Raw genomic sequence first — 9993 nt, 5'->3', positions numbered from 1 at the left:
AGCCGTCAGTCGACATGCGCGAAAGCGGTATGTTCTCTTTTGAATGAAGTGTATATTATACTATATTATATAACTAATTATGTAACTAGGTAATATAACTATTTTAACTATAATATATACCTAATAATCATTATTATTACTTATTAGGTAGGTAACACTTAAATTTTTTCATTCAAAATCGTTTTTGTACAAACTATATTATTACAATATTACTATATATTATTATACCTACTATTGATTTAAAATAATATAAGTACTGATAAAAATGAAAAAATAAATAAACATAATCTATTTTAACATATTGTATTACTTCTATTTTTAGGCTTATATTTCATTATATTATTATTTAAGTATTATTCATTTTATAAAATACGTATATTATACATATAATACCTACACATATATATTAAATTACTACTATATTATTATATTATACTTGGCATATTGAGTATCCCGGCAATTTCATTCCACTTTTTTTTTTTTTTACAGTATTTATATACTCACCATGACTAGAATCATATAAATTTGGATAATTATGCACCAAATCAATTAATTTTTCAGTCTCATCTGCCATTATGAAAGAATAATGAGGAATGAATAATTTGTGACCGTCCGCGTTCTCTGTAAAATTTTATAACCAGACCGCAGACCGTGGCGATCGACATCATTTCGCCGCGGCAGCCCGCACTATTTTTAACTACGATAATGTAATCATAGATAATATTGTAACAGTGCCCGCGTTCTGTTTGACTGAGCCTTTACATTCAAGAACACTATACTATTAAATTTAAGAATATACTGTGTGAGATAAAATACGTAGAACATCGATATCCTGAAATACGTCTTTAACATCTTTGCCGAATATTTCATATGAATCGTTTACACTTATATAGCATCCATCCATACCCCCTAAAAATTATTTTAGTGGTATGAATAAAATACTCGTAATTTTAATTAAAATCATAACGCGATCAACAGTCCTCTTAAGTACATCCAATTTTTGATTATCATCAGTCCTGATAAGTGCATCTATTTATTTCTATATCATATATAATATAAAATCTTTTCAATTCACGTTCGATAAACCTAAACAGTTTTCCTTTTTTCTTTAATTTAAAAAACGAAGACCGAGTGTATTATGGATACCGAATCATGTAAGAATATTTTATATTATATTATTTTATGTTATGTTTCATAGTCATTTTTTATTTAGTCAGTGAAGTATTAAACATTATTTTGGGAAAATCGTTCGAGGAAAGATTTGTAGCTACATGTGGTGTGGAATGCTCGATTTCGTTTTTATGTAACGAATGCCGAATAAAAAAGGGAAGTTTTGTAAAAATCGTTATTTAGTTAATAATTCAAAGTAGTTTTCAATTATAAGTAGGAAATGTAATAAGACTACATAAATATGGTTAATATTAATGCGAAATTTTTAGGATATGATTTCGATGTATTGTTACACACAGTGGCGCCGAAGCCCATGTTTATGTATGGCAACTGCCATACATATAAAAATTTGGCTAGGGGGTGGGTCCTTGAAAATGAAAATTAATAGGAATAGGATCACAAATTATTAAGTAATAAATATTGCCCATTGAGTGTGTTATATTTTGTGGTATTATAATTCATAATAATTAAATAATACAAAATACAATCATTTATGGTAACAGTAACAACTAATAGTGCAGAAATCTGTATGTTAGTTACTCAGCAGTCTCCAGTTAATCATTAGGTTATATTTCCAATTTAATAATTCTGTTTAATGAACAGTCTAATTTATAAACTATTATTGAACGCTGTATATTTTTAGTTATCATTTTTACTATTAATTTAACTTTGAAGCACGTTTATTTTTATTATAAATATAAAATATTATATTATCTACATAGACATGGCAATATTATATAATATTGTGTTTTGTGTGTTAATACTTAATACTGATTTATCGATTATTACTTGTACATTTAAGTCGGAATTAAGTCTATTTATTTTATGTATAATGTTAAATGTATATATTTTGTATAAATATATAATATATATAATATAGATACCAACATTTTAGACGGAATAAAAATATAAATAGAAACCATAAACGAATATAATAGACATTCGCCGATTATCGACGACCACCCCACTACTATTAAAAGTAGGTATTTTACAATATTACATTATTACCGTCCATCTATAATGTTATCAATAAATCAACAATAGTATCCAAAAATAGCCAGAGATTCCTATAGAAGTATAGACTATGATACAACACTAGTCACTATTTTATAACTGTCGTTGAAAATCAACTGTGCTTTCACTCCTCTAGTTTAATCTTAGACTTTTGTATAATAAGCCAGATATTATTCAAAAAGACTGTGTCACTGTGACATAAAAAGTACAGATCAACCTTTAAAACTAATTTAATTAGTACCTAAAACATGAGTTCTGTTTGTAAATGTGATTGTGGTAAACTAAATTCATCAATGAACGATGTAAATTGGAGTCGACATATTAACGCATGTAAAGTTCGAAAAATTAAAAGAAACTCGCATGATATAAAATCGTTTTTTTCTGGAAACGAGAATAAAAAAAGCAAATTGTTTCACCAATTTCCTGATGTAAAAAATAGTAAGTACCTACTTAATTTATTTAAATGTTTTATTTTGTTTTAAGTTAAAGAGTTAAAAACACAGATATAGAATAAATAATTTTATATTATTATAGGTTAATTTTATTAATTAATAAATATAAATCTTTTAAATCGTTATTACATTAATATGGCTATAATAGTTATTAGTTAATTATATACTATATATTATATCTCATACTACTTATTGTACTATAACATACCTATTGTTTTATTACATTAATTTATCCCATTAGGTACAATAGTACCTATTCATTTGGAATATTTAGACTATCTAGTATTTAAAGATAAATAGGCAATATAAGTTATAAAAGAATATGTTGGTAAAAAATGTTCTGATGAAAATTATTTTCAAAAATATACTATATTTAATTCATATTTACAAACTAAAAGTATGTCTCCTAACTTGTATAACTGTATAATAAATTTTTATTCTTATACATTAACAAATGATAGGTACACATAGTGTTTTTATGATCAATTGTATTATTGGATACACAACTAGCTTTAATTTAGTATATATTTCCAGATCTTGTTGTTAAAAATGATTTAAATGAAGACCAAAGTATACTAGTTAATAAAGAATTTTTGGTTGAATGTGAATTTCAAAAAGACACTGAGATAAACTCAGATTTGAAAAATAAAGGTATTTATCTATGATATATCCATATTATACACCTTTTTATAATTAATATTCCTATTGGATATACAACTAACTTTAATTTAATACATATTTCCAGTTCTTGCTGATGTGGACAATGATTTAAACGAATATCACAGTCTACCAGTTAATAAAGAATCTTTGGTTGAATGTGAATTTCAAAAAGACACTGAGATAAACTCAGATTTGAAAAATAAAGGTATATACCTACTTATTTTATTCTTTTTTTTTTAAAGTACCTACCTATTTATATATTTTGAATATTTAATGTTTTGTATCTTCGCATATTATTAGTTTTATAATAGATTATTGGTATATGCAACTGTCAGATAGTATTACTAACCCTTTTTTTATTCATCATATGTGTATTGTTTTTTTAAAATTGATACTTAATTGTATTTGCTAGATAGCAAAGCCCAATTAAATTTATATTTTCCCAAAAAACTATTTACTTACCTAAAATTTTTTGATAATAATTTTTATTTTAGATGAGATGGATATGGATATAATTAAAAATGATCCTGCAATTTTTGCTAAAATGTCTTTTTTGTCACCAAAAATTAAAGATTACATTTTAAAATTTGGTCCTAGTCAACCGTTACAAAATGATTTACCTAATAAAATATTTCCATATGAAATTAACAAAGAAAAAATAAAAAGAAGTTTTAATGATAAACATTATTATAGAATTTTATCTGATAAATCAAAATGTCATCGTGATTGGTTATCTTATTCAGTAAGCAAAAATAAAATATTTTGCATACATTGTATGCTTTTTGGAACTAATTTACATAGTAATTTGGAAAAATCATGGACCAAAGAAGGATTTAATAAATGGAAAAATTGTTCATTTGCTATTCAAAGACATGAATTAACTCCAGATCATGTAACATCATCTTTAAAGTTTAAGTTACGTCAAAAAAATGTGCCAATTTTACCTTTGATTGAAAATAATAGAAAAACTCAGATAGCAATGAATAGACACGTTTTATTAGAGCTTATAGACATTGTTATATACATGGCACGTCATAACCTAGCATTTCGCGGACATTTTGAGGATTGGTCTTCAAATTCCAAGGGTAATTTTAAAGACTTAGTTATGCTAATGTCTAAAAATTCAGGACCATTAGCGGAACACATAAACCGTATTCAACAAAATGGAAAACTTGAAACATCTTTTGTTTCATGGCAAAGACAAAATCAGCTGATAGAAGCTATTGCCGAAGATATATCATTTCAAGTACGATCATTTATTAAATCTGTAAGAATGTTTAGTATATCAATTGATACTACATTTGATGCATCTCGTAAGGAACAAATATCATTTATAATACGGTAAATAAATACAATTATTATAACTAATATAAGTTCTCAGTTATGTTGTTTATTAGTATTTAATTTAATTTATGTTTTATAGATATGCTGATGAAGTTACTGGCGAGGTTCATGAAAGGCTATTAGCAGTAAAAGAATCACCAGTTACATCTGGAAAAAATTTATTTGATATTTTTGTAAACGTAATGGAAGCTGAAAATTTGAATTGGAAGGAAGAGTTGGTTGGTCAATCCTATGACGGAGCTAGTAACATGCGTGGTAATTATACAGATCTCCAAGCTTATATTAAAGCAGAAAACCCGCGAGCATTATTTGTTTGGTGTCACTCCCATCGCTTGGCTTTAGTAGTAAAACAAGCAGTATCTTGTAACTCTAACGCTGTTGATTTATTTGGGAATTTAGAAACTCTCTATGTGTTTCTTTGGTGTTCAAAAAAAAGAGCAGCGATTTTCAGAGAAATTCAAATTGAATGTAATAATATGGGAGGTAAAAAAAATCCGTTGCATGCTGTTCAGAGAGTTAGCACAACTCGATGGAGTTCTCATTCAGCAGCATTAAATGTAGTTTTAAAATTTCACAATGCGGTTTTAAAAACATTAAACCAAATTAAAGATACAGAAGGAACTGCTGATGTAGTAGTTGGTGCAAGTTGTAGTGGTTTGATATCATATCTTACATCTCAACGTTTTCTTCTAACAGCATTAGTATTTAAAACTATATTTGATATACTTGAACCTGTTACCCGCCAACTGCAATCACAAGACATGGATATGCTTATGGCCACAAATATTTTAGATAATATTATTTGCCAAATTAAAGAACTTAGAAATGATTGTTCATTTAAAAGATTACTAAAAAGGACAGATGAGTTTGCTGAAAATAGTATTGTTGACTTTTTACCTCTTGTATCTAGTCGACTGAAACGTGTTCCAAGAAAATCAGGTATATAATATTTTCAAAATAAATATCATTTATTTTTATAATTATTAAGAAAGTATGTTTGTTCTAAATTACAAAGTATAATATTAATTTCAGGTGAACTATCTCGGGATGAAATTATATCATGTCCAATGAAAAAATTTAAAATTGATACATACAATGTCATAATGGATATTCTATTAACAGAATTAAGTGGACGTTTTGAAAGCACCAACATAGGACCCCTTAAAGACTTATCTCTTCTTTCATCTAGACGTATTCGAGAAGTTCAAACTAATCCACACATTGTACCTTGTGATGCCTTTGACGCTTTGTGTTCCATGTACACACTAATCGATAAAAACGCATTATTAACAGAATATATTGAATTTTGTAAAAATTTTACAGAAATAGAAAACAGTATTGTACTCCCTAAGTATTTTAACAAAAATGTAACAGTTGATTATGATTATTATTATTATTATTATCACTATACGCCGTATAGTGATAATAGTATGGAAGATGATTCTGTAAAAATTGTTAATCATAATATAGCAAGTACTAGGGAACTATTTAAGTTATTTTGTTTGGCTAAACTAGCTAATATTTTTCCAAATTTATACTTAGTTTTAAAACTATCTATAACATTACCTGTAACCAGCTGTAGTGTAGAGAGAACATTTTCTAAATTGAAACTTATAAAAACAAAGCTAAGAACAACTATGTCCCAAGATCGTCTCGAGAATTTGATGAAAATATCATGTGAGCAAGATATTATTAATAATGAAAATGTAATTTTGTTATTTGCAGCTAAAAGTAGTGTTCTAACTAAATGTTTGATTTATTAAATTTATTAGTATATTATTTAATATTTATAATATTGTATATTATGTAATATAATATAAAAGGTTGCATTTTGTTTATATTTTTGTATTTTATATTATCTTTAAATACTTATACATATTATTGTTGCAGGTAATTAAATGTGTTAATTATTACTTATGTATTGGTTGGAAAAGGGAGAAAGATAATTAGATATAAATAAAATTTGTGGCAAATTGTTTGTAACAGGTTTCAAATTTGATTAGTAGGAAGGGGTCAGTTTGGGGGGGGGGGGTGGTTGTTTAAGTTCCTTGCCATACATTCCATTTTGTACTTCGGCGCCACTGGTTACACAAATGTAACGTGCCACGTACAAGCAATTGGATGATGTAGTATAGAATGGAATAATTGTAAAAAATAAAGACAGTGAAATATTTTCTAAGTGTTTTTTATTAGAAAAATATTCTAAGTCCAAATGATTTAATAAATTAAACTGTGAAAAATATTCTAAGTCCAGGAGACATAAAAATTGAACTGAGTGACGTGAAGGTGCTAATTAAAGCCGAACTCCGTAATTGTTATGGACAATGCGTCCTACCATTCCGTGAAAATAGACAAAGCCCCAACATCGAATACACGAAAGGCGGATATTATTAAGTGGTTGGAGGATAAGGGAGAAGTGATAGACCGAACTATGGTTATCCCTCAACTGTTACACATAGTGCAACATTTAAAGCCATTACATAATAGGTATGTTATTGATGAACTAGCAAAAAACAATGGTTATATAATATTACGACTTCCGCCATACCACTGTGAGCTTAACCCCTTTGAGCTGGCTTGGTCATCGGTGTGAAGACACATGTTCGGATGAACAATACAACTTACAAGCTTCCGGATGTAAAAAATTTACTAATAGAGGGTATAAATCGAGTGAACGCACAAATGTGGAAAATTTTATTAGCCACACGAAAAAAGAAGAAATGAAATTTTATGAAGTTGATAACTTAATAGACGAGATGTTGTCCGCGGAGAAAGAAGATTTCTTGATGACTATTACGGGAGAAACATCATCTGAAACAAATTCAGATACTGAACAATGTTGACTTTAACTTATGTAAATAAAATGATAATTTTTGTAAAAATAATTTGATTTATGTAAATAACTGTTTAGAAAAAAATTACTTTTTTAAAAATATGAATAACTTTTGTATATATAAATTTGTATTTATTTATTATTTTTAATTTCCTACTCAAATTATCATAATACATGTATAGTTATTTGGGTACTACGTAAGCATTGTGTTTGGTACAGAACAATAAAGTAAAAGGACAAAAAAACATGTTAATAAAAATTTTTTACACTATAACATGATAGGTAATAATTATTAATTATTAGTTATTACGATCGTACTACTATGATCGGGGTTTTATCGATTCCGCCGTTTTAATATCAATTCCGCCGGCTATCGACTCCGCCGAGCTTTTTAATTTATTGATTCCGCCGGCTATCGATTCCGCCGAAGTTTTTTATTTATTGATTCCGCCGAACTTTTTTATTGATTCCGCCGACTATTAATTTTGCTGGAAATTTGTTTATGTTGATTCCGCTGACTATATATTTTTAAATCAATAGTTTATCAATTTTTTTAAAGTTTAAATATAAACATTTCAAAAAATAATTCAAAAATTTTTGTAAGTAAAATGTATTAAAATAGTAAAATAATGTTATACAATTTATTTAGTTAACGCCAAAAAAGCAAAAATAATATAGTACAGATAAAATAAATAATAGTAAATAATAATATAATGTTCTACAATTTATTTAAAAAAAGCCAAAATAGCAAAAATAATATAATTTAGTACAAATAAAATAAATAGGTAATAGTAAATAATAATAAAATGTTCTACAATTTATTTTAAAAACGCCAAAAAAGCAAAAATTATTTAGTACGAGTGTTTTTACGAGTGAATTGAAAATTAATTGTATATTAATTTAAGCCTTTTATATTTTGTTTTTATTAAAATAAATAATTTACAAATATTAACCGGCGGAATCAATAAAAAGAAAACTTCGAGTCGATAGCCGGCGGAATCGATAGATTTTTCACAGGTAAAAAGGTCATTTCGGCGCAATCGATAGACGCCCCTATGATCATCTGTATATATGGCGACAACTGTCGGTAGCGACGTGCCTCGACAGCGGTCGACTACTAACGACCAATCACAGCGCTCCTGAGTCCTGACTCCCGTTAACTTAGTCACATGCGCTTAAGTGGGCAAAGTTATTCTGAATAGAGTATATTGTTGACGGAATGGCCAGTTCCAACCGGTCTATCGTTGTATTGGTTCAACACGCTCAGGTCAGTCTCTAGAATTGGCAACGAAACTTTATCCAGTACAACAATCCCCAAAATAATCAAAAATCTATAGCGATGTACACAATGATCATGGTAAATACCCAATTAATATTTTACCTAACCCTGGCTTAAATTTTCTCCATCACCGCAAATGCTACGATTTCTGAACAATTACTCCGTTGTCGCCCGTTATGCGATCAGCCTGTTCTAGACCCCTAAACGTACACTTAACCTTTGTTCTATCCGTGTTTTTCAAGTCTCATTACATTTTATTTATCTGTTTGATATTATTTTCGTTTTCGCTATGTTTAATTTTAAACATATTTAATTTTTTGAAAGTAAAAATGTGAGAAAAATAATATGTTTAATTGCAATCAATGTACGTCGGTTTTCAATGTGAAACGTACATTATCGACTCATCAAAAAACACATACCGGTATACGTTTTTCGTGCACTATTTGCCCAACAACGTTTAAATACAAGTCACATCTAAATAGACACCATAAAAATCTTCATAGTACGTATTTATATAACATAATTTTTAATCATTCATAATATTTATTTATAATAATTTTTCCAAGGTATCATTAACGTGCTCGCACGTCGTCAACCCGCTCAACCCGCTGCACGAGAGAGCATTATTCGGTTTACGTCTCCTGTCATCGCTCCTCGTAGAGATATACAGATAGCACCGCAAATATTTGTCTCGGATATACCGGCCGATGGTTCAAACATGATTTCTGAAGACGATATTTGTATGTTCGCAATGGATGCATATGAAATGCAAGACACCGATACAGGTTAGTTTTATTTTAATTTTATTTAGCTCTGAATTTATTAGATTCTTAAAAAACTCGTTGATTTTATTTTAAAAGATAAATCAATAGGTTATATTTATTTTTCACATGTTATTCGAAATTTTGAAGTATGTGCCTTTAAATTAGTTTTATTAGTCGATCACAAGTTACATAGGTAGATTTTTAAAATACGTGTCATTAAAATATAAGTCCAATAGTTGTATTCGCCAGTCGCAAGTTTATTAATTTTTTAAAAATAAATATATCATTAGATTTTATTTATCAGACGCGATGTTAACCCTGCATCAGTCGCGCGTTCTACTATTGTAGTACAGTGATAATCAATTTAATTTTAGATGGTTTTGGAATTACCCAATGACAATGATAAACTAAATACCTTTTAACAACATTATATGATTGAAAACTGTAATGATTTCGGAGTTTATCTTTCAGTGTAGT

At 27.9% G+C, this 9993-nt stretch overlaps 3 protein-coding genes across 3 annotated transcripts; all 3 read left to right on the top strand.

The window, feature by feature from the left end:
• Positions 1-2432: 2432 nt before the first annotated feature.
• On the top strand, positions 2433-3518 carry LOC126555412 (uncharacterized; the record flags this gene model as incomplete). Its single annotated transcript, XM_050210334.1, has 3 exons — positions 2433-2622; positions 3171-3287; positions 3382-3518. Coding segments are annotated over exons 1-3 (444 nt in total), but the record flags the coding sequence as incomplete, so codon positions are not given.
• A 553-nt stretch (positions 3519-4071) lies between these two features.
• On the top strand, positions 4072-5273 carry LOC126555411 (zinc finger MYM-type protein 1-like). The gene is made up of 3 exons (XM_050210333.1): positions 4072-4637; positions 4720-5155; positions 5250-5273. The coding sequence occupies exons 1-3, from the start codon at positions 4072-4074 to the stop codon at positions 5271-5273; spliced, it is 1026 nt and encodes a 341-aa protein (XP_050066290.1).
• A 128-nt stretch (positions 5274-5401) lies between these two features.
• On the top strand, positions 5402-6403 carry LOC126555414 (uncharacterized). Its single transcript, XM_050210338.1, has 2 exons — positions 5402-5579; positions 5673-6403. The coding sequence occupies exons 1-2, from the start codon at positions 5402-5404 to the stop codon at positions 6401-6403; spliced, it is 909 nt and encodes a 302-aa protein (XP_050066295.1).
• The last annotated feature ends 3590 nt before the right edge of the window (positions 6404-9993 follow it).

The sequence above is a fragment of the Aphis gossypii genome, unplaced genomic scaffold (genome assembly GCF_020184175.1).
Source record: "Aphis gossypii isolate Hap1 unplaced genomic scaffold, ASM2018417v2 Contig00840, whole genome shotgun sequence".
Lineage (NCBI taxonomy): Eukaryota > Metazoa > Arthropoda > Insecta > Hemiptera > Aphididae > Aphis > Aphis gossypii.
The sequence above is the reverse complement of the archived record's forward strand: the minus strand, read 5'-3'. Positions and strand labels throughout refer to the sequence as shown.